At 48.7% G+C, this 24522-nt stretch overlaps 1 protein-coding gene and 1 long non-coding RNA gene across 7 annotated transcripts in view; one reads left to right on the top strand and one right to left on the bottom strand.

Moving 5' to 3' along the window:
- Positions 1-24522, bottom strand: part of LOC124055535 — a 54097-nt gene that overhangs the window by 22892 nt on the left and 6683 nt on the right. The window lies entirely within an intron of this gene.
- Positions 2393-24522, top strand: part of LOC124055531 (aryl hydrocarbon receptor-like) — a 51119-nt gene continuing 28989 nt past the window's right edge. The window contains exons 1-2 of the mRNA XM_046382418.1: positions 2393-2860; positions 10382-10569. Of these exons, the coding sequence (XP_046238374.1) occupies positions 2802-2860; positions 10382-10569 (247 nt within the window). The 5' untranslated portion in view covers positions 2393-2801. The remainder of the gene's footprint in view (positions 2861-10381; positions 10570-24522) is intronic.

Below are 24522 nucleotides of genomic sequence, written 5' to 3'. Positions count from 1 at the left end.
ATCAACCTGTCATCCTGCCTGTAATCGATTCAGCCTTCAGACAGACAAACGGAGCTGCACGAACAGAAAGAGCTGTGGCTCCTTCAAGGCCCCTCGTAAAGAAAAGTGAGTGAGCGCGGCTGCCAGGCGCGGCGGGTCCGAGCCAAGCCGGATTAAAACAGGGTGTATTTTAAACAAAGGTTGCATTTTAACGGGGCCAGAGGGTGGCATAGCGCAGATAACCGCCATGTTTAGCGTTAAAAACAACGTGCTGCCATGGCAACGTGGATGCCAAGAGTCCCCCACGAGAGCTGCCAGCCGACCTGGAACTGTTTTCACGTGCAAAGCAGCCACCAGTGAGAAGCGAACTTTAACTACACAAGCCTGTTTGTGTAACTGCAGCAGATCAGTCTGCTCAGGTGTCATCATCATCATCATCATCATCATCATCATCACAAGGCACGTGAGCCAATCAGAAGGCTGCTAATCACCGCACGCTTTTGATTTTGGTCTGAAGTAGATGGCGCGTGGCGATTTCTCCTGCTTTAAGAGGTCAGAAGTGACAAGCTGGACTCTCTGCGTGCAGGTTCAGGTTCAGGTTCCGTGTTCACACAGGGCTGACACTGCTTTACATCGTGCCTGAATTTTCATTTTTGGGTGAACTGCTCCTTTAGACTTGTGGCGCTTTAGTTGGTTTCACTTTCCTGTTTAAAATAGGCCATGAGACAAGCCTGAGATGGATTTCGTCTTTGTCCTGCCACGGCAGCACAAGGCCCGGACTTCAAACAGCAAATAAAACACCAGGCTTGTGTTTCAAGCTCCTGCTCGTCGTTATTTTCATCCAGAGCGATCCTGATGCGTGACAGTTCACATTTACAACTGTGATGTTGGAAGTCAGCAGCGGGTTACACAACCTGAGCCTCCATGACGAGAAGTCACAAATGATAAACAACCGAAAAGTTCCAGTTTGCCTTATAACCGACAGATGTTGGCTTGGAAATGTTGTGACTGAACCGACGGAGCCTTTGACGTCTGAGCTTTTTATTTTCAGCCTCATGTTGGGACACAAGAAGCGTATTTGTGTGCCTTTCGGTAGTGGGATTTTGGCTGCTGGCGTGCTGCAGCTTGTCCCTCACCAACAGCAAAAACACCACGATACATCATGCTGACACTGGCTGCACTGAATGCAAATACAAAAGTCGTGACCCCGCGAAACCTGGCCCACCTCACCGCCGAGCAGCGTGGGAGGACACGGCGACTGACTGCCAAAGGGCCCGAACACGGGACGGATGTGTGCCCGCACCTCGGCTTCATGTGCAAGCTGCTGTCAGTGCAGGCAGAGAGTAAACAACGCGAACCTTCACCTGGAGATCAGCACCCGGCGGAAGGACACATCTGCACTTTGTGCAGCCAGACCGCGTGTGCTTTTACAGGGTTTGTTTTCTGCTGTTGTGACAGTGCAGGAGCTTTTATTCTGACCCGTTTCAGGGCCACGCAAACATGCGGTTTCATAATGCGGGGTCCCTGACAGTCTGACACTCTGTCCCTTTGGAGGACACGACGGCCAGACTGAAGCTGCCTTTCCAAAACAAACAAACAAACACGTGCAATGCAAAGATTTAATTTGATTTTAAACAAAAAACAAAAGCCAAACAAACAAACAAAAAAGCCTTTGGCTTTGACGCGGCCAGTTTCACTGAGCCCAAACCACTTCGAGGTCCACATGAGATCCAGAGACAGACGGGGCCTTCAGATCGGCGGAGGGACAACGTGCTTAGGAAGCATAAGAAATAAACATCCTTCTAAAATGCTAATACTGCCAGGTTTCCTCACAGGAGTTTGAAAGATGGCCTCCAACCACGATAAAGACATCACACGGGACCTTCTCATTATCTGAACTTATTATAAATGTATAACTTGATCAATTCATATGGCAATAGTGTCTATTTACAAATGTTGTTTGTAATATTTATACATAGATTTAGATAGAGAATGGACTTATCATACGCGATAGTAAATTATAATGTACAATAGCAGTAATTATTGTGGCTGTTGTCGTTCATGTAAAGTAATGCAACTGGAAGAATGAAGCAAATTTAATTACCTTTAATTAACCAATTAAGTTGGATTTATTGTGAAATTTGCGTACGTAAAAACATTTATTAAAAATATCAGAAATCAGTTATTATCCATATGCAAATATGAAGGCCTTAAATCATTTTAATACTGCAGTTTAAAAAAACAAAAAAGACCTCCTTAAGGTGTGCCCGGTTGGAATGCAGTTTTCCAGTCGTTCCTCGTCTGCAGCTTCGCTCTCCGTTGGCCTACATTCGGACCACCTTAAATATTTCCGCGCTCGCCTCACAGTGACACGCAGCAGTGCACAAACCGCGGCGGGAGCGCGCGGCGGCGGCAGCGGCAGTCTTGTCAAATCACAAGGGGGGTGACGCGCAGGCAGAGCGGACTTACATAAAACCCTCCGCGGACTCTTTGAGCTCCTTTTATAACGCGTAAAAGTGTCGGATTCGCGGAAAGCCGGAGTGGATCTACTTAAACGGCACGTTTAGGGAGAGTTGTGATAGTTAGTCGACGTCTGGCGGGCGTTTGGAGTCGCTACACACAACAAAAAGTAGTTTTGCTTTTCAGCTGAGAGGCGCACCAGCCGAGGACGGACGTGAAGGGGATTTTACCGAGTCGATTCCAGCGTTATTTCGTCGTCTCTCTTGGGATGTGAGTCTTCCGCACACCATCGGACCTGTTGATGTGTACCTACAGCGCGGGATTAAGCCACTTTTCCTCACTTTGTTTGCTCCGGATTCAGCATGTTGGCGAACACGGCGCTTTACGCGGCGAAGAAACGGAAGAAGCCGGTCCAGAAAATGTAAGTTCACAGCGTAAACACGGTCAGATCCCTGCGGCGCTCCGGCGGTATTCCCGCACTGTCCCGCACTGTCTCACACTGTGTGCGAGGCGCATAACAAGCGGGTGTACAATGATTTTATTGTACTTCCTGAACTTATGATCTCCTTGGTATGTCTATAAAAATTCATATGATATTCCTGAAGGCGCTCCGCGTGTGTCTGCTGACCTTGTGGTACTTTGTGTACTTTTACTCAGACATATATTGTACTACTGCTGTGGCAGATTGCGATGCACTGTGACCAGTTCGCTTTGTGTACTGCGGCCATGGCTGAGCTCCAGACCGGCCAGTCGGTGTCTGCAGCCTGAGTTACATGGTAATAAGCGTGTTGTAGGTTATAAGTTCGCCCCATTGTTCTGAGCTGAATGCATAAGGCCGTAAAGTCTATTTTCCCAGCCTGTGGTTATGCAATGTTGGCCAATGTGAAGTGCTGAAGTCCAACAACACTGCAGGCCTGTCCAGCATGGAAAATAAAGAAAAGTGTTGCCTCAGTATTATTTCAGTCTAATTATATCATCTGAGACAGCTGGGCTTCCCAGACCGATTCGTGCAGAACGACCTCTCTGCTCCCAAACTGCAGAAACCTGAACTTCTTTCTTGTTGTCAGGCCTTTTTGAGTGGATGTATTAATGTGGAGTTTATCCTGTGTGCGTTTGAGTGTGGTCTGAAGATCATCAGATCATCACATTCTAATGTTTCTGTGTTGGAGAAGAAAAAGGAGGAAAAAACTCCATTTGGTTTTCTCCTGGACTCCTGGACTCCTGCACGAGGACCCACAGACCTGCCTCAGACCACAGTTTGAGAACCGCTGCTGCAGACGACGTTTGAATCTCTATAACAATGACTGAGTCCTCACAGGACTTTCAGGGCCAGAACCGGTGCTCCTCAGGATCTCTGTGGACCTTCTGCAACCCCTTCCAGGACCTCAGCTTGTCTCGCAATCCCGTTTTGAATGAAAACTGCTTCCTGCTAGAACAGCTGAGGATCAGCGGTTCTCCAGGGCTGCAGCATAACCCTTTAAAGAACCTTTAATGAAAGTGTGCAGTGAAGGCTACACGACTAAACGGACTCAGATTGATCCTTAATGGTTCAGAACTGAGCTTTCCATGCAGGGACAGATTCAGACTGTCCGCGTCCTGCCAGAGGAAGTTGACGCGATGTCGTCACAGGTTTTACTTCCATTCTGTTAAAGATTTACACAACAAGCCGACTTGTTTTGTTTTCTGAGTTGCTTGTTGGAGTTTATGTTTAGATGCGGTTCAGGTTTGTTTTCACTGTGGGGGTTACAGAGAAGCTGGTTGTGGACCCTTCACGGTCCTGCGATGACCTGACCGACTTGGATGAAGAGTTTTGCGGCCTTTTCTTCTCTTTCGCACCGTTTGTGGCACAGTTAGCTTGTCGTCAGCAGCCGACGCTTGTGAAATGTTTCACTCGGACACTCTGAGTCAACTTTGCTCTTTTTCTTTGAGGCATTCGCCCTCGCTCGAGCCAACTGGAGGCCTTTGGTCCAGTCTAAATGTAGATAGCGCCCCCCGTTGGTCAAGTTCAGCATCAGTTCAGACTCGCTGTGATCATTCCATTTGAGATACGTAATGTTTTATTTTCCTTTGAGGGACGGATGGAGACGGTCCAGGGGCCGCTTTGTGTCCCTGTGTGACCAGCGGTTCCCAAACCTTTTCATGTTAAGGACCCTGAAGCTGACACATGCTGGTCCACAGACCCTCATGAGGCTTTCAGGTGGTTTCTTACAGTCGTCCCGTCGGTCTCTGTGGTGCAGTGAAAAGTAAACGATTCCCCTTTTTGTTTGAAAAGTGCTGTCCACCACCCTGTGTGGTGCTGTAAAGGACTTTGTGGAGAATCACCATGCTGAGGGGTTCTCCTCAGACCCTTCACGGTGCTGCGAACCCTTTGGAGAGGTCCTGCAAAGCGCCTTTTCCCAGCAGCCCTCACGCTGCTGTGAAAAGCCCTTTGAGCCGCTCAGGCCTTCCTCGCCGTGATTTCACCACTCTGTGACTCTAGACTTTAACAAGCCAGACAGGAGTGTTAACTGCTCCACGCGGAACCGCAGGCCCGAGCAGAGAACCACGGCAGAACCCTGCCAGAACCGTGGTTTCAGTGTGTGTGTGGTACTACCTGCATTAATCATAATCAGGACGTGGAGAGCGAGCGCTCTCACGCGATGTTTCCACGAGGGAGGAGGGAGGGAGGGAGGATGGCGTAATCTGAGACTCTCTCTGTGTTTTTTCTCCTCCTCCTCCTCCTCCGACTGCCACAACATACTTTTTTCCTGTCTTTCCCTCTCCGTCTCTCTCTGTTTTTTTGGGGGGTTGTTTCTTTCCTCCCTCCCTCAACACAAATTAACATAGTTCAGTGTCACGCAATCGGTTACATAAGTCTGCCATGTTCTCCCGTTTTGGTTTTTAGGAAGAGTTTCTCCCGGGGAGTTTATCTCTCTTTTCTTCCTTATTTTTGTTGGGGAGGGGGAATGCGGTCGGCAGAGTGAGTTATGAGTGAGTGAGTGTGTGTGTGAGTGTGTGTGTGAGTGTGTGTGTGTGTGAGTGTGAGCTGACTACCCCGAGGCCATGCACCTTCATGTTTAGACCGCGTTGTAAAAGTAGAACATTTAAATTTATGTTAATGTCCGTCTGTGTGTGTGAGACAAAGACAAAGAGTCGCGGCAGTACAACTCGATGTGGACAGACACATGGCCAAAAATAAGTGGACACATGATGTCTTTCACTCATAACAGGCTGTTTCCACCAGTTGCCGGAGCCCGTCTGAAGGGATTTAGTCCCATCCAGCTGTTAGTGAGGTCCAATGCAGATGTTGGATCATAGTTCCTCTCCTTGTCAAAGGTGTTGGATGGCTTTGGGGTCAGGGATCCAGTAGCTGGTTCCACTCTGGATCTGGTTCAAAGTTAGTAAAATACCCGGCTCACTTAAGCTCTGTAGCCAATCAATCCCTTATCGAATCTGTCACGAGTCTCGTCTTCTTTCTTTCCTCTGTCTGAGACGGCGGGCTGCTGTCCAAACACGCAGCGTTTTCCTCATGACACGACGATGTGATGCATCACAGTAGACCTCAGTAGAGCTGCAGCACAGCTTCCTGTGCTTCCCTCCCAGCTCGAGAAGAAGTTAGTCAGAAGGGGGTTAATGAAAGTCACAGGGCAGTGACTAAAGATGTGGTGGAAGCCCTTCATCCTCACGGCACAGAAGGATCTCCGTGGCTCAGGTGTGATCCCGAGTCAGACAAAAACCCCACAAACACGCCACCTACGAAGATATGCTGAGTGGGTTCTGAATATTCAGTACAATAAAAAACAAAAACACCTGGTGTCCACACACTTTTGTCCATACGGTGAGGTGAGTGTGAGGTCGAAGAGCAAATGTTGACCTGAGATGAATTCAGCTGATGTCCGTGTGCTTGGTCAGATGCTGGCCGCCGCTTGATGTCGGTCACATGTCCGTCTCCAAACTTTCACTTCCCGGCCGCTCTGGCAGCAGGAACAACACGCTGACGCAGCGGCAGCTTTTTATCTGTGAGTTTTATTGCGTGGCCGTTTATTTCTTTCACGGATGAACGTGATGAACATCAATCCACACGCCTTTAATAGTCACTCAAACATAGAAAAGGTCGTAACATGCCAACGTACTGCGCAGTGCTTTGTTAAATTCATCATATGAAAAGACTTTGTGGATGTGATCATCAGTGTCGTAATGCCGTCACAGATTTCAGCCTGCTGCTGTAGAGAAGCAACAGGAAGTGAACTTAAACACGCTCTTCCTCAGGACGCCCAACGTGCCACTTGTCTTTCTGTGTGTGTGAACAGGCACAGCTCCCGACGCTCAGCTGTGGGGTGTCTGAGCGGGGTTTTGGTGGAGGTGTGATCCTCCTCCTGCTCCCGAGTTCTTTTTCTTCCTGTATCATAACATCAGCGGGGAACAGACGCCAACGTCGTATTCAGTTTCTTTTGTTCTGCCGAGGTGTCGTTGCCCCGACGGAGACAAAGTGCCTTTGTGTGAACGCAGGGGAGTCTTTCTTCAGGACCGACACAAAACCTCACACACACACACACACACTTATACACACACACACACCCCTTCCAGGACAGATTTGCTAGATAAAGTAACAACACTGGCTGCTCATTGTTCTTGCAGGGAGTTGTGCCGTCAGGAATGCGGCGATAGCCATCTCGCCTCGATTTCAGATATGTTGTGTTCTGGAGTATTATTGGAAGCAGATGTCTTATTTACAGGAGGGAGGGGAGGAGCACAATGTCCACATTTTACACGTTTATGTTACAGTTCAGGCAGACTGCTGGAAGAAAAGTGATTTAAAGTGTGAAGCGGTCTGACTGTCAGAAGAAATAGTCCCTCCTCACCTTTCTGATGGGAGCCGTCGGTTTGTTTCACAGTCCGGTTCAGGCACCAGAGATCGGTTTTGTCCCGGACCTCAGCGGGAACGTCAGCAGAAGTTTGCTCATTTTGTGCACAGCAGTTGCTTTATTTCATTAAAAGTTTCACCGCAGCTTCACATACTTGTGTCTCCTCTTACCTCTCCTGCACGAGCTGTTGTGTCTCCAGATGTTATTTCTGGAGGGAAGTGGCTTGTTGTGTTTCGTCCAAACTGAACATGTTTCACAGGAGTCGCAAAATGACTAAACATTCAAGCTTTGACAGATGAGACAGAAAATAGACGCTTCTTGTTCTGCAGGGATGGCGTCTGTGTTCAGTTTCTGTATGCGTCAGCGTGGCCGAGCTGCAGCACTTTGTGACCACAACTTCACGGTGGGTTTCGGGAGGCTGATTGTTGCTCTGACTCCATGTTTGTAATACGGAGGATCTTTTGTTTTCTGATGGCGTCCGTCCCGGCCATCAAGTTTCTCCTGTGTGCTTGTGAGTGAACTCCAGACTTTGATCTCGTCTGGAAGCCTGAAAGAACATCCAGATTTTTATTTAGTGACTGACCAACCTGCGCGTTAGCAGTGATGAGGTCGTTTTCCCTTTGGCCTGGTTGTCATCACCCTCCTCCATTACGCTCTCACTGTGTGTGTTCCAGTCACTGTGGTGTGTGTCGCTGCAGTAAAAGCCATTAATGGCTGCCTGCTTCTGCTGAAGTGTTTTCAGGCTGCATATTTTGTCAGTCGAAGGTGGCGCAAATCAGGAGGTTAAAGGGTTGAAGCCACAGTGCCTAGAAAGTATGCAGCTCTGCAGGTGTGCACACACACACACACACACACACAGTTAACGTCACATTTGGCCTCACCTGACCTACAATCCCCGGCGGAGTCGTCAGCAGGCACATCTGAACCTGATTTGAGCTGAAGAGCAGCCGACATGCAGCTGCTCAGTGTGAGAGAGACCTGTTGGTGGAAGGTCACAGGTTTGATTCCCACAACAACAACCCGACGCTCTGCTGGAGTGCCGGTGAGCAAGACGCCGAGAGCCGACCTGCTGAGATCCTTTTTAATTTATTGTCTTTTCAGTGCAACTGATCGGTTGAGCTTTGCTGCAGAAGGTTTTCAGGTCAGACTGAGCAGAGCAGGCAAGAAACACTGTAAGCACATCACAAACGTAAGCTAAAAAGTTTGTTGTTGGAAACAGTAGCGGGACGTAAAAATGTCTGCTAAACTGGCAAACTTAAAAGGCAGAAGTAATTTCTCCCCTCAGCAGGACTGAATGAGCTTCTGCTTCAGTCTGACGTTGCAGACCTCACCTGGTGGACGAGTGTTTGGCTTTTAACCACAGACTGCAGCACATGTTGGTCCACAGATTTATTGTGAACAGACCTGCTAATTACTTCTGTTGGGCCAGAAATAGTAACAAACTTATTGTCATTCTGAGACCGTTTCATTCTGCTGACATAATGTTGTGCAGACGCTGGAACTGGAAATACCTTGATTAAATAAAACTGCTCGACCGAAAGAATAAATCAAAGCGCAGGCAGGTTGTGGACGTAGATGAGGATCACCGAGCAGAACTTGTTTGTGCTCTGATATCAGATTTCCTGAGACGTTTGGAATCCAAACATTAAATCGTGTTGGAAGTTGTCCTTGAAAGTGTGAAACTGAGAAAAATGAGCTTGAACCTCAGAAAGTCCCTCTCTCTGCAGTGCTGATCACATATCAGAGTGCGGTTGAGCTTTCTGAAAGTGAAAATCACCACGCAGCTCCAGCGGCCTGTTGTGGAGGAACACGAGTGACCCAAAAATCGAGCGAATCTCGGCGCAGACGAGCGGCGTCTGCAGGGCACGCCCTGAGGCTTCACACCTTCTCTGGGAAAAAGAAAAGCCCCCGTGTGCGCCGAGGTCTGGTTTGAGTTACAGACGAGAAGCCGCCGGGTTTACCGCCGGTCACAGGAGTTCAGTTACAGACACAGACCTGCCAAACAGCCCGAGCAATCAGGGTTTATTTACACATCGACGCGAGTTAAAACAACACAACAGTCTGTGTGATCAGGCCGCCGTGAGGAGCACAAGGGATTTTCACTTCGTCAGATTACATAATAAAATGCACAAATCAAACATCCCGTCGGGGCTTCCGGCCCCTCAGTGGTTTGATGCTGCCATGTTTCGTCTCCAGTCCAACCTCGCCGAGGCAAACGGCAGGCGGATGATGGAAGAAGCTCTCGGCCTCCTCTCGCTCAGTGAAATCCTCAGCTCCGCCTCTCTGGGTCTTGTTTACTGTGCCGCAGCGCGCTGACCGACGTTGCTAGTCGAACGCGCAGGTGATAAACAACTCCTGGAACAGGTGACATCAGGCTGCAGACCTGGTTCCCATGGCAACAGTGGATGGCAGAGACAGCCTGGTTGCTCTGGCCTCGGGAGAGTCGAGGTGGTCCGTTTGTTTTCCTCTCGGCAAACCTTTTAATCCGCGGCATTCAGCAGCTGCGGGGAAAATTAATGTGAACTGGCTGGTGTGATTACGTGGAAAGAAAAACAGGTGAAGACGGCGAGGACGAGGACGCCGTGTGATCACAGGCTTATGTCAAACAAGGGCTCAAAATGTCGCACCACCTTTCACACACAAAACACAAGAGCTGCCGGCTCTGTAGCCCCTCACCAGCCGACTTTCCACCCAAACTGGCAGGAAAATGCAAATGAATTCACTGCTTTATTACTGCTATGCTAATGTCAGGATTTGGTTAATTGAGATGAACAGATAAAAGTGTAACATTTGACGTGAACGATTCTCCAAGGGGTTTTCCAAGTGAAATGCACCGCTGCCAGGTCCTCAGACAGTTGCTGTTTGTCTTGAAACATTATAAATGGAATATCAGTGGGTTTTGTGCTGATCTTCCAAAAAATAATCAGGAGGTGATTGATAATCGATGGCTGAAGTGATTGTTAGTTGCAGCTCTTTTAAAAGTTGGCTCAGGAGTCTCGAATGTTTGGCTGCAGGAGCCTAAAGCTGACAGAACTCTTTGACTTCTCATAGGAAAGAAAGCGAGCGACCACGTTTTAATCTCCTTTCTGTCCCCGCAGCCCCAAACCGCCACCTCCCGATGGCGCCAAGTCCAACCCGTCCAAACGCCATAGAGACCGGCTCAACGGCGAGCTGGACAAGCTCACCAGCCTGCTGCCCTTCTCCGAGGAGGTCAGGTCCCGGCTGGACAAGCTGTCCGTGCTCCGCCTCAGCGTCGGCTACCTGAAGGTCAAGAGCTTCTTCAACGGTGAGTGTCCCACCTGTGACAATGTGCTCATCCTGCCCTCAGGACTTCCTGCGGCGTCTCGCTGATGTCGTAAAACCTTCCTTTACAGGAACTGAGTGTTTGAGGGGGTGTGATGTGATGTGAGGTTTCTCTTAATTTATGATCCTGCTGCAGTAATCTTTCTAAATTGTCTCATCGTTATTTTATTTATTTTATTCGGGTGAATTCAGTTCACATCAGTTGAGTTGGGAGTCGTTTGACTCCTGACTGCTCTCATGCTGTTTCCGCTGCATTAGTCTGGTCGAAGCCTCATCACTTTGACATTTTGACATCGTTTTTTCGTGGGTGCTTACCACCTCTGCTGGCTTCCTGTTGGAAAGTCCATGGAAACTCCTCAGTCAGAACAAACGCTTTATTCTCAGCCTTTTTTCTTTTTTTAGAAAGCTCAGCTCAGGTTCAGTCGCCCTGAACAAGACAGAAGCCTGGATGCAAACCGTGTGAAACATCCTGTGCGTTTAGCCGGCAGATTCCAGTCCTGCCTGTCTTCTTCCCAGCTCGTACTGGAAGTCGAAAATGGTTAAAGGGCAAATGTCTAGACGGCAAGCAAATTTTTAAACATTTTTAAAACACACTGCGTGCTGATTTCCATTGTTTTGAAAAGCAGGGACAAAAAATGATTCTTACTAATTGCACAAAAAAGTTAGAAGTGAAGGACAACTGTGGCCGCCGTACGAGAAGTTAAAGGAGACAAAAAAACTTTACAAAACACTGAATCCTGAAACCCACTGAGGTTATTCCAGTTTCCAGGCAGCTTCCTCATATTGTTCTGCCGCCTCTTTTGAAAATAGCAGCGATTTGGTCCAGACGGTCTGAAAGACGAGGCTCCTATTTCCAGTAAAGGAGGTGGGAGGGCGCGGTCGCCACCAGCTGGGAAGCTAAATCAGTGCTGCCCTGTGAAACTTGGCCCTTGTGGCTGGCTGAGTATTTGGTCCTCATCAGGTGAGAGGTGAACTATGTGCTTTACTGTGATCCTAAACCTGCAGCCGTGGGGCTTCAGCTGCGACTCCTCGTGGGCGTGGCTTTGTTTTTCCTTCTCGTCATGGCTGCATTACTCAGAGACCCTCTGGAGAAGAGTCGAGTGAAGCTGGCGATCTGCGCAAGCGTCGGTGCAGTCAGAGTCAGCGCTGGCTTTATTTTGGAATAAATTGCAATTTGGACTCCGAGTGTTGCCCAGTTGGCTTCTGATCTTCTGCATTCTTTGTTTTAAAAAGATGAATAAGAATTAACTTCTCTGTCGGCTCATGAAATCCGAGCGCCTCGTCTCTTTTGATAAATTTGTCTTCAGCAGGAGCCGACACAAACATAAAATCAGTAAAATCAGAGCGCAGATCCAACAGAAACGTTTGTATATCACCCGTCTGGAATGCTGGAATAATGAAACCACTCCAGATGAGTGGTCCACTCAATGAGAGTTTTTATTTTGCAAAGGAGTTCAGGCTGCAGAATGAGCCAGAAAGCTGCTGGCGAGTAACCAGTGAGTCACTGACACTGACTAACAGCCTTATGAGCTCCCCCCCCGCCTCAGCATCTGTGAGGCTGCAAAACAACTGACTTACAGCCTCTTTAATACACGCATGAATCTGCACAAACTGACAAACAGAAAGAGAGTTTCAGTCTTCTCTGCTGCCAAAGGAAACACAGGACGTCACTTAATTGGACGCAACGGTCACTTAGCGTCTGCAGAACAAATGCGTTTGGAGGCGGCGACGGCCGTCTGCTTACTTTCAGACTACATGTGAGCCTGGGCCGAAGCCGTGGCATCGAGCCGCTTCAGTCACAGCGCTTTTATTTTGAAAGAGGATCCGAAGGGAGGGGGTGGGGAGTTCCTGGATTTGGATTTATTGTCTCTTTAAGGGGACCAGACCTGTTTGAATCCCTGAGAGTCCACTTAAATCTGATTCAGCCCAGGAATATACATCATTAGGTTTCTTAATTAATACTTCACAAAGCAGGCAGGGATCTGAGTTTTCATAACTCCCTCCCTCTCTCTCCCTCTCTCTCTCTCTCTCTGAGCCCCACCCATTTCCTGTTGCGGGCCTCTGCAGCACCCCGGGGCCCCTTTTCCTCCAACTGTTCAGCCTTTTCCTCAACGGCTCCCGTGCCTGAAGTTCACAGCTCCTCCACCTCCCCCCCTCCACCTCCACCTCAAACAAACGCTGCAGGAGCCCAGTTTGTTGTTCCAGCGGGGAGACCTGTTCGCACGGCAGCAGGCCTGCAGCGGCACAACTCGGGGCTTTATGCATTCATGAAACCCTCCAACACACACACACACCCTGGAAGGTCCCCCCAGTTTCACTTCAAAGGTGGGCCTTCAGCGCACGCAGCAGACCTCATCTGAAGTGCATTGTGGTGCATGTGATTATCCACATTTGAGGCTTTTTCAAAGTATTAAGACGTCCTCATTACTGCTGCCTTTGAGGTTTCACTTTGTCATGATGATGTCATGACGAGTCTGCTTGTCCACCTTTTGATGAATCCGGGGAGCGGCGCGATGCTCTGTGCGCTTTGCTGAAACCAGTTGTTTTAGCTTCCCGTCGTTCTTCATCGTCTTTTCATCCTCAGCTGGTGGAGGCTCATGAGAATATTCTGAGCGCATGTAGCTTTCAGAATGACGTGTTTTCTCATGAAATACGACGTTGAAGCGAGGCCGTGAATCAGTCATGAGTGTGAACGAGGATCTCAGGGCACAGCAGACTTCCTGCGTCTCTTCCTGTCTTTGCTTCTCTCTAATTGTGATAATAAACCCTATTTTCATAAGCATCCCTTAAAACATTCAACATAAGTTTATGAAGCACTTAAACGTTCAAATAAAATCCGACATCAAAGTCGGGGGGGCGACTGAAAGCGGAGAGGGCACCGCGAGATGAAAGGACGGCGGCGAGGGGCAAAAATAATCGCAGAAACAATAAAATCAAAGACATCGTGTAACAGCGAGTCCATAAAACAAAGTTTTACAAGGAGCTTTTCAAAGGTAAGACAGATGCTGAGACAACACAGCTGCTCTAGTCGAGATCTTCTCAGTCTAAAGTGTGTGTGTGTGTGTGTGTGTGTTCTCCTTTGACCACACACCAAAATAAAAAGTCAAAAGAGATTGATCAGAACGACAGTCATTTTGCCTGAGGACGTCTTCCCCTTCCAGCGTCCCGGTTTGAAAGGCAGTGATGATGGACAGAGTGCATCCATGCAGACGCTTTACCTGAGGCCAAAAGTGTGTCACTTCACTCAAAGCCGAGGATCTTTGCCTCTGAGACGTCGACATTTCGTAGACGACGCTCCACTCTGACTGACTTTCTGAAAGAGTTATGCCGGGAGAACAGGCCCCGACAGAGACAAGGCAGGAAGTGGCTTTGATATTCTTAGCTCTCGGAGCCTCGACTGAGCTTTTCCAGCCTTGGCATCTGGGAAAAAAAAGGCATATTTTCCATGCAGAAGTACAACATGTGGACAAACCCAAAATTTAGACGGTTGCATAGACGTTGATTCACGGCTTCAGGTTTGAAAAGCGTCTGACAGAGCTGGACGTGAGGGGGACAGGACATGAACGTCACGCTTTGTTCGCTGCTGTGTGTGGCCTCTGTGCCGTCCAGACGCTGATGCCAGCAGGAGTCTCGCAATTAGATTATTCTTCACGAAGAATTCGGATGAACCACGAGACCTCCGAGGCTGAGGGAGCCTGCTGTTCTGCCCCGTCACTTGAACACGGGCCAACTTTTTATCTGCCCTGATGGAGGCTTGCAGACAGAACACAATACGAGCTGTGATGGACGGAGACCCGCACAGGTTTCCTCACAGTCAGCGGCCGGGTTTCATGTCATGAACGAACGCATCACAAAGCTGCCACGCAGGAATCATCAGTCATCCCGTTCGCTGATCGATGGTTTGGAAAAACAACCAGAAACGGTGACAGAAAAGCGTGGATGAGATCAACACAGCTGCTCTCCAGCTTGTTGTGAATCGATTTGCTGAAAAAAGAAAATGACTGAAACGCCTGACTGTTACGTTGACTGTTGATTACCCCCCCCCCCACCCAAAGATCTGATTACCAGGCGGTTCGAGTGACTGGGAAACAGTTTTCCGCTGCGTGTAAACGTGTACTACTACCTCAAAGTAGGCGCTGTGCAGATGTTGATAGCAGCCAGTAAACAAACCTGAGTCTCCACATCCAAAATGCTTCAGAGTCAGCGTTTTCCTTTTCAGTTCATGTTTTGTTTTTGTTTGGTTGAGAGCAAATGCGAGCAGGAACCTGAAGAGAAGCAGAGTGTGTGAACTGTGCTGCAGAGCTGCAGGGCTGTTTTCTGCCTGTTGCATTGTGGGACATTTTGGTCATCAGGCTGGGAAGGACGAGGGACGAGTCTGCTGAGACAGACATGAAGACACTGTGTGTGTGTGGCCTCGGTGAATCCCTCATTGTGGTGTTACCAGACGCTCCAGTCAGAGCCCGTCTGACGCTGAATTTCCCAGCAGGCCCTTCAGCGGACAAAGCCGACCCGAGAGTGTAAAGGCTCATGGGAAGGCCGGGCCCGAGCGTCGCTTCGGCAGGATGTGGCTGAGAAAGGAACGCTGTGTGTCCGTCCCTTCGTCGTGGTCTCTCCCCCTGGGCCGAGCCGCCGGACGGGGCCGCTGGGGCCGATGGGAAACGCCCGGGGGTTCGATCCCAGGGCCGGCGCTCACAACACGCACATTGTTCGACACTGTGAACGTTTGTTGAACCAGACCTCCCTCATCTTCAGACACAGCTGTGTCTTTATCCTCGCTGCCTTTGTCTGCGTCCGTCCGTCCGTCTCTGTGGATGGATTACTGATTTCTTTAGATGTTATATGTGCTTGGATCTGCTTTGTGTCGAATCTTAGCGAACTAAAAGTAGTAAAAACAAGAGCTGCTGTATAACAATGTGACTTTTCAAAAAAGTAAAAGCACACTCGGCGCTGGAGTCTAACTTTTGCTTTTAATCTGTAATTTAAAATGTCCCCGGAGACAATGCGTCTTTCTTTTCTCGACTGTTTCGTTCTTTCTGCTGTATCATTTGTGTGGGAGGAGATGTTTACTTAGCTGACGGCGGATAAAGGGAGCTTTGGCGCACCTGAGGGGCGGTGGTAATGACAGGTGTGAAAGTGCAGGGAGGAGACAGCCGCCGCGTTGACTTAAAAACGCGCTGCATATCCACACGGGATGTGAAATATTTGCCCACGGAGGAGTCGTGTCTGTTGAAGGTCCTCTGTGCTGAGTTGAAATCCGCACTGATGGATGTGAGGTTGCTGCTGCATTTTTCCACAGTGGATGCGTTTGGGTTTTGGAGTGAAGTCTTCATTGTGCTGCTGATGAGGCCCCAGCAGAGGAGATTTCGGGCTGCAGAGAGCCCTAATTTGTGGTCTTATAATAGCTCAGCTGAACTTCCCTCCTCTGCCGGGCCTCAGGAAACACACAGACACACACACACACACTCAGATGCATGTATACACTCTTGCTTTTTTCCCCTTTGTTACACATTCAGTATTTTCTCTGAGCACACTCGCCTCCTCCTCCTCCTCCATGCGTTTTCCAGATGTGTTTCCAGTGTCTCGGTCAGTACTTCTCAGCAGATTAAAGCCGCTAGCGCTCGTCGAGCTTCCTCGATCTGAACCCTGTGACCCACCTCGAGCTGAACCCCGGCCTGACCCTCTGACCTGCCTGATGGCTGAGGACGGAGGCGAGTGCAGAAGTCCTGACTTTACTGTAGACGACAGCATTTAGGGAGCAACTTGACCTTCAAAGAGATCCCAGTTATTGCAGTTATTCTGCTTAGCCTTTAAATAATGTTTAACATTCACCTCCATCAAGTCTTCATTCTGTGATGATGATGACTTTTTTTGTACTTTTTCTTCATCTTTGTGCTTATCTCATGACAGTGAGTGCAGGATTTGGACAGTAGACATGTGCAACAGGCATGAAACAACAAAAATGACACAAACGTGATTATCTGTGGGAGCCAAACTGCGAGCTAAATCCTGGGAGTGTCGGCTGTCGCTGCTGAGCCTCTTCTGCATTTTTCCCTGCAGTTTGACTGACAGGCTGATGCAAAGTGTCAGCAGACACACAAAGCGGTGTTGGCGCTCGCCGTTTCCACACAGTTCAGCGACAAGTAAGGCAACGAAGAAACCAAAAAAAGTCGAGCCCTGCTGCACTTGCAGTAACCGCCGTCAGGAAACAGATGCCTGCTTTTACTGCGTTAGGAGGGACCAGCCCGTGTCCCGAGGCAACACGAGGCCGACCGAAGTGCCGCTGCTGAACTAAATTAAAGCTGGGGAAGTTTAAATCACAGGATTCCTGCTGGTTATGGAAGTCCTGGAATACTGGGGACTTTTACAGTCGGGTCAGGGGTCAGACGAGTGCTTCTCCTGCTGCTAGAAACGAGAAGATTTCAGAAAGTCTTGAAAAACAACTCGACTTTGGACGACTGCCACGGCTGTGAAGATGTTGTCCCAGTGTTTTGGGTTTGGCCTGTGAAAATAAACTGTTATTTTCATTCGCTCTGCTTGTCTTTGTTGCCTCCGCTGATCGTTGGTGACAGTCACTGTAACGCTGAAACACTTATTAATTATTTATAAATCAAAAGGTTTTGAGTTCCTCTGGTGTAAAAACAAATAACAGGTGCAATGTATATATATATTTTTTTAAATATTTGAAATATCGATTGATTCAAGCTAACTCAGTGATGGAGGCCGTTGAGTTGTCGTTTTATGAAAGCCCTCTCACACCGTCGACGGGCCTCCTGCACTCACATTCAGGCTTTGTTTGGCCTTTATTCAGTGTATCCACTTTTCAATGAAGAGGAAGAAGAGGATTAATGAAAGAGAAAGAGAGAGAGAGAACTGGTTTGTGTCGGTGGAGTCTGAACATCAATATTTGTACTGGCAGCACAGACAAGTCAAAGTCCAACAGAGAGACCTTTAAACACGGCAGCAAACCGGTTCTGTCAACGCGGGATAAAGCAGACGAGAACAGAAACACAAGAGGAGAGCAAGTCAGGACGGGACACGTGACGAACGAGCCAATCAGAGCGCGCTTTAGCGTCTCGGCGGGAGCGCAGTCGAGACGAATGTCTGTTTGTGGAGTCAGTCCTGGAATATGTCCTGGAAAGGTCCTGGAGTCAGTACTGGGATGTCTCCAGCGTGTCCAGTGCGATAACATCAGACCTGCAGACCCTCTGCAGGGAGGATCGCAGTCAAAACACAGCAGACAGACGGTCATGTAGAAACCTGCCCAGGCATCCGGGGAAGACCAGTTTCTGAGCTGTGCTCCTCTGCTGCTCCTTTCTTTTCCTGAACCTTTACTGACTGCAGCTAACAGAAGTGTTCTTCTCCTGCTGCTGGTAACCGCCGGCCCCCCCAGTCAGCCGTCGTGAAGTGAAGCAGGGCAGTCCGGTGGTGCCTCTGCAGCCAAAACTTAACAACACCAAGTGGGAGGTTAGCAACAAAGAAAAGAAAACAAACAGCATAAACTCCTTTGAGGTGGAGGCTGAGGGAGGTGGAGCGGCAGACCAGCCCCAGGCGGCTCACGCTGGGTCAGGGTTCAGGGTGGTTTGAAAACCCCAAACTTTATAGATTCAGAAAGAAGCGTCACAAAGTTAAAGATCAGTTTTTCGAGGTTTGTAAAGATAAACACCCACGGTGCTTGTTTCTGTTGGTAACGTTTCACTACATGAGTAAATACAAACATGTTTGTCATGAATCAAACAAATGCCAACGGTTATTATTGTGTTGCTGCCTGCAGTGACTTCCTGTTTACATGGCTGATTGCTCTTCGCAGCCCTTCACATGCTTCCTGGTGACTGATTTTAGCTTGTTAGGTTGTCTTTTTAAACTGACAGACATGAAGTGTGTGATTCATGACAAAAAAAGATTACTGAGCTGTCGACTTTAACTGATGAGATCCCCTTCTCCGTCAGGACCACAGCTCAGGACTGGGCAATGCAGTCCTCCGCAGTGGAACCGTTTCCTTTTTTTCCTCTGTTTTTGCTCGTTTTGCAGCAACAACAAGCTCGGAGCGGTTGGATGTTTTGTGTTTTGTTTTCTAAGAAGCTCATCTAGTTTTCCTCCCCGCCTGCAGGACGCTCGTGTACATCAGTAAACCAGGGCACGCTGAGGCCGACGCAGGATTTCTCCTCAGGAAACGTCCCTGCACCCTGTCGCATCCCGCGCAGTCCAGGTTACCGCGGCAACCTGCCAGGCATCACCAATCCGTCCCACGTGTCCGCGTCCTTCTCTGCTATCGGTGACATCATCTGCTCGCTTTGTTTTCCTGCCGCTCTGGTCCTCATGTAGAAAACAATCATAACGCTGGCAAACAATGAAACGGCGCCCGTCTCTTTCATCTGCCCTCACTGACGAAGCGCTTACTCATATTTTTCTTTTCCCAGAATCCTCAGTTCCCAAACACAGAGTGAGTTTTCCTGTCCAGCACCTGTCAGGTCCACCTTTTGGTGATTAAGTGCTTCAGGGGAGCTCACGAGGAGTCGTGGTAGTAAAATCCAGCTTGAATTAGTCATCGTGTTTTTGTTCCTGAGATGCTTCTGCTGGGCCTCGTAAAGATTTTTGTCTCCACTGTGCAAATTTGCATCTCCGTCTCGCTCAGCCGTCCTCGCCAGACATGCGAACAGCAAGCAGAGAGATTAAAAAAAAAGGTGTTGTACCTGACAGGAAGCTGACTTCTGTTCATATGTGACGGGTACAAAGCAGCTGTCAGTCACTGATCAGCACACCTTCAGCCACACAGGAGGAGCTCATGAAGTGAATTAAAACATGGTGAAATGAAAACAAGTTCGCTCTCTGCGCTCACTTTGTGATGTAACACCAGATCCGCTCCTGAACCCTGTGAACCTGCCTGGAAGTCTGGACATCAGGAGTGCCAGTCAGCTTCAGCAGCTTTTCACAGTGACAGTAATTCTGTGTAGCACAGAGAGTTTTCAGTTTTCAGCGAAAGTAGCAACCCCAAACCACAGAGCACCTTTCACCCAAAAACCTTCACAGACTGAAACCCAGCAGAGGCTTTCTGTCCTGCAGCACACAGTGTGCGCAGTGTACTCGTCCTGACAGAGGACGCCGAGCCTGAAGGCACCACGCAAAACCACATGAGGTGAACAAAATGGCAGATTTGTAAGGAAAAACTGAGAAAAGGTCAAGAAAGCCACACAGCAGGAGAAGAAGGGAGAGTGAAAATCATCAGCCCGGAGCTGATCAGGCCGGTTCGAGCTTTGGCCAGATGTGCAGCTTTGCCTGGATGTCGACGCAGACCTCCACGTGCTTCTCAGTTAACCGGGGGAAACCGGTAAAACACGTTGACTAATCTCTCCTGTGTCTTACAGGAAGTAATGTTTGTCAGAGGAAGTCAGGGCGGGAGGAAGCGCCTGGGGCGAAGTCGTGGTGCAGAGAAAGGTGTCTGCTAACCTCTGATCTAACCACAGCTGGGGCAAACGGGGCCAAACTGGGGCCGGGATTAGCCAGAAAGGACGGGCATTGTTGCTTAAAAATGGCACAGCTCGGCGTGCAGTTTAATGTGAGCGCACACAGGAACACAACACACACAAAACAGAGCCGAACATACAGCAGCTGATTTCAATCTCCAGTCCTCAGGCCGAGAGAAGCAGCTGATTGAGACGACCAGCCGCCGCTTGTGCTGATTGGATTGGGACTGGAAAGTGTGCTGTTCATCCCTGATGCATTTCCACATGTGAGCCTGACATCTGGAATTTAAATGTCTTATTGAGTTGTCTTTGTGGCAGAAAGAGGAAAAGATGAGAACCTTGAGGCCTCTCATTCAGCGCTGATGCTTTAAGATGTTCTGCAAAATAAAGCTGGAAACTCGCTTGGACTCACATCAGCGGTAAGAACGCACTACATCATATGTCTGAAGTGGAGTTCCTGTGGAAGAGGTGCGAGAGCAGCTCCCCCGACGTCAGCAGAAATGAAGACATTTTTAAGAAAGATCTCGTCATTACTTTTCTTGGAAACTCTTCATGTTCACGCCTTCCTGACTTCATGACTAATTTCTCACCACGAGATGAGACGCATCGCCGTGGTGATCAGTCGATACGCTGTGACGCACCTCAGCTGCTATTTTTCAACTCTTGAAACTCTCTTCCCTCAGTCCCGTCTGCCTCATGACTGCTGGGTTTGTTGTTTTAAAGGGAAATTCCAGCATGTTTCGCCCCACGCGTCGCCTTACTGTAGTCCATGCTGTGGCTCATCCTCCAGCAGAGTGTTGCTCAGGATGCAGTCACTGATCTCATTTTCCTCAGAGGAACAAGCTGCTTCCTGACTTCACTTCCTCGTTATCGACCCAAATATGTCGGTCAGAGTAAGCATCTCCTTTCACGAGGTCATCTGCGAGCTGCTGATGGACGTCCCTTATATAACGAGAAGCTCCTGCCAAGCGCTTCACATAACTGGCCAGCTGCTTCTGCAGTCCTGTTTCGTTTCTTTTTTGCTCCTTGAAACCGTTCAGCCGCCGCTCATGTCGGGTGTGTTGAAGTCAGACGACCTCCGAGGATGTTTTCAATTACTCAAAGTGAATCGATGTCTTAAACGCAGGTTGACGCGCTGCGTTTGTTTCAGTTCGCCGACTGAAGCAGCTTAGCGTTGCGTCGCTGTGTGAAGTGTTCTGTCAGGGAGCATCGTTCATTGCTTTTACATTTGAACCAGAATGGCTCCGGCCAACAGCTTCTTCTAAGAGGAAGTTGGAATTTGTGATGTTTTCAGTTGGTGGGAGTGAACGGCTGTTTGAGTTATTGGATGACTTTTCAACTTCACGACTGGATAAACCAAAGCTCACTCGAATTCTGAAGTTGAAATGAACTGAACGCAAACACAACACAAATGAACCTGTCCATTTAAAGTCCGATACTGACGGCTTTTAAGCTGATTAAACTTGAGAATAACATGACACAGCTGCAGCCCGATGAGCGTTGCTGTGTTGGCACCAAGTGAACCAGCTCCGAGGAGTCCTGACATGAATCGGAGACAATGAAAGACACAAGAAAAATGTCTCTGCCGTGTCTGTTTGTTGTGCGTTGAGTTTTGGTGATTTACACACGGACTGAAAACAACAAATGTTTGCAGTTTGTGTGTGATGCGCTGAACATGTGACCTGTGACGTTCATTGTAACGGCTCACCAGAGTCGGTGCTTCATGTACGGCTGCGTGTGAACGTTAACAGCCATCTTACTGCTTTGGTTTGTTTTGATCGGTGAGATCAGCCACCTCACAGACAACATTACATTGACAATTAGTTTGTTTTTGCCTGCTGTGGGGACTCACAGCTTTACAGACTGTGACAGACTGGTGTTCGCTCCTGTTATGAGCAGGAACTCGCAGCTGCCGCCGCCCGTCTTTCCGCTCTGTGTTTTTGGTTTCTTTGATTCCTCAGATGATCTCAGGTCTCGGCTCTGTCAATCCCACCACACTGCGAGCAGAAACCGACAGCCCCTGAGCTGAGATCACAACCTCAGCCCTGCTGCACTCACCGACAGCTCAAGTCAACCAAAAGAGCTCTGAGCCTTGGTTTTTCTTTCTCATTTCTGACGAATGAAGAGTCTTTGTATTTTGGTCATTAGTGGCTGCCCTGATCATCCACCTGAGTGTCACTTTCTCCACCCTTTAATCACCCCCATCCTGCAGAAAATAAATTCTGGGTATGTTGAGAGTTTTGGTATCAGTCTGTGTCTCGTATTGCCAAACTTCAGGCATCGATGGACCCATCAGGTGCAAACGTGCTGCATTAACGTCGTGCCGCCGCCGCTGCCGAGCCCCGGGAACTCGCTGCACGTCTGGAGCTGCAGCAGCACTGTGGATTTAATGACAGGGAAGTGAGTTTGGTTAGACCTTTATGGTGGAAAATTACTGGCAGCCTGTCGGCCCCGCCCCTCCCCTCATGAATGAGAGTTTACATAGGCAGCGAGGCAAGTATGTGTGGGTCATTAAGGAAACGAGAAGCTGCCAAACTGCAAAAAGACAACTCGATGCAGCAGTAACTCGATCTGCTCCTCAGCACAACCTGATATCTTCAGGAACAGCTTATCTTCTATTATGCATGAGAAAAACACTGATAAACAAAGTACACGTCTCTCACATCCTTACACTGTTTTCGGCCTTGGTAACAGCTCGTTTTTATTTTCTCTTGTCTTTTTATTATCTTCTCATAGTTTCAGTCTTGCTTGGTGCTGCAGGAGTCCGACATGTGTTTTCAGGTTCAGTCCAGTGTTAGAAGCTGAGTTAAGCCTCATCGGCCTTCTTGTCTGAATATTCAGCCCAGTTTGACTCGTCTGCACACAAATAATAATCTGTCTTCCTCCCGCTTTCCTTTTGTCCTCGTCTCTCTTTTTATTCAATAACTTTTCTGAGTCAGAAACCTGACCTGTGGTGAAATAAAAACCCCAGCACTGAGTGAAAACAGCCAGTCGTCATGGCCCCGATGGCTTTCCCCCGATGAACTCGGCCCAGTGTTGTGTTGTTCTTGTGTTGTTACGAAGCTCGGGTCTTTCCAGTACAGAAATTAAATGTCTAACAAGACATTCATGAGTCAGAAACCGGTGAAGCTCCCTCGGCTCTTTGCTTCTCACTCACCGTATGCTTTTTCAACACGGTGGTCTAAGCAGGTTTTCGACACGGTCCCGACTAATTTATGTTAATGACGGCAGATTTTCATGTTCTCCAACTTTGGAAATTGGGTGAGCTGCAAGGCAGACAGCACAGATCACACTGTTGATGAGCTACACTGATGTAATCGGCGGTTTGTGTCGCTCTCTGGGGTTTTCAGCGTCTTCTTTTCTTCAGAGACGGTTGAAGACAAAGCGTGAATAAAGAAAAGCCTGTCGGAGCAGATCAAATTCCCTCCAACGCCGTTTCTGGCAATATTTTTAATCTCTGAAATCGCAGTTGTGTAATTGATAGGGATGCACGCCACAAGGGAAGCGGGGATGGTTTGAAGGGAAAAGGCCTGTCGGGCCGAGCCCGCGTCGCCGTCCTCCGGTGTGTTTTGTTTTGTGTCTCAGGAATCTCCTCGGCAGCAAAGTTTCAAACAAAACGAGAGAGTAGAGCAAACTGTCCCCCAGAGCAGAAAGGTGTGAAGCAAGATGGCGAAGCCTCTTTTATCTCGATGAACACAAAGGAAGCCGTCTTGTGAAATCGCCACAGACGCATTTTGACATCCTGCAGGGTTTCACAACACCGAGCCTGCAGCGCTCGTGCTTCGACTCGGCAGTTTGGCTTTGAACGGAGTCTGTTTTCACTTGTCTCGTTTTACTTTCAAAGCGTTTTCGGTCGCGCACACGACTAGAAGTTTTCACAGTTTCTCATTAAGTTAAGCGGCGACGTTCAGTCGTGACGTTTTTCACGGGTTTTGCTGAGGTTGGGTTGTCGCTCATTTATTCTGAGGCCGGAGTTTTACAGATGAGGTGTGCATTTCATCATCTGGTCCTGAAGCTGACGACCACAAGGGTCGACAAACACAAACACGCGTAATCCAGCCAGCGCGTTTTTGTATTCTGACCTGAAACTATCAACTTCCTGTCCTGCTCGTTTCAGTGCTGAGCTGAGACCAGACTTCAGCACCGACTGAAGCGGCCAGGTCTCGCTGCTACTTAGTGAGGATATTAAAACCTCCACCCCCCCCAAAACACACACCGCAGGTATTAATGAGGCAGCTCGGTGTGTGTGTGTGTGCGCTCATGTGTGTGTGATGGTTTATAGTAGGTAATCCCAGCTGACGGCGTCGGCATGTTGCTGCAGGATTCACCGTGACATTTAAAATCAACATCAACACATGGATTATCACAGTTTTCTTAATGTGACGGGCAGCTCGGACACAAATCGATATGTGATAGTAAATCCACATAATGGAGCTTTAATCCTGGGATTAGTTTGAGTCACAGTTTGACTCCCA

Source organism: Scatophagus argus, chromosome 24 (assembly GCF_020382885.2).
Source record: "Scatophagus argus isolate fScaArg1 chromosome 24, fScaArg1.pri, whole genome shotgun sequence".
Lineage (NCBI taxonomy): Eukaryota > Metazoa > Chordata > Actinopteri > Scatophagidae > Scatophagus > Scatophagus argus.
Note: the sequence above shows the minus strand (reverse complement) of the source record. Positions and strands in the feature narration are given on the sequence as shown.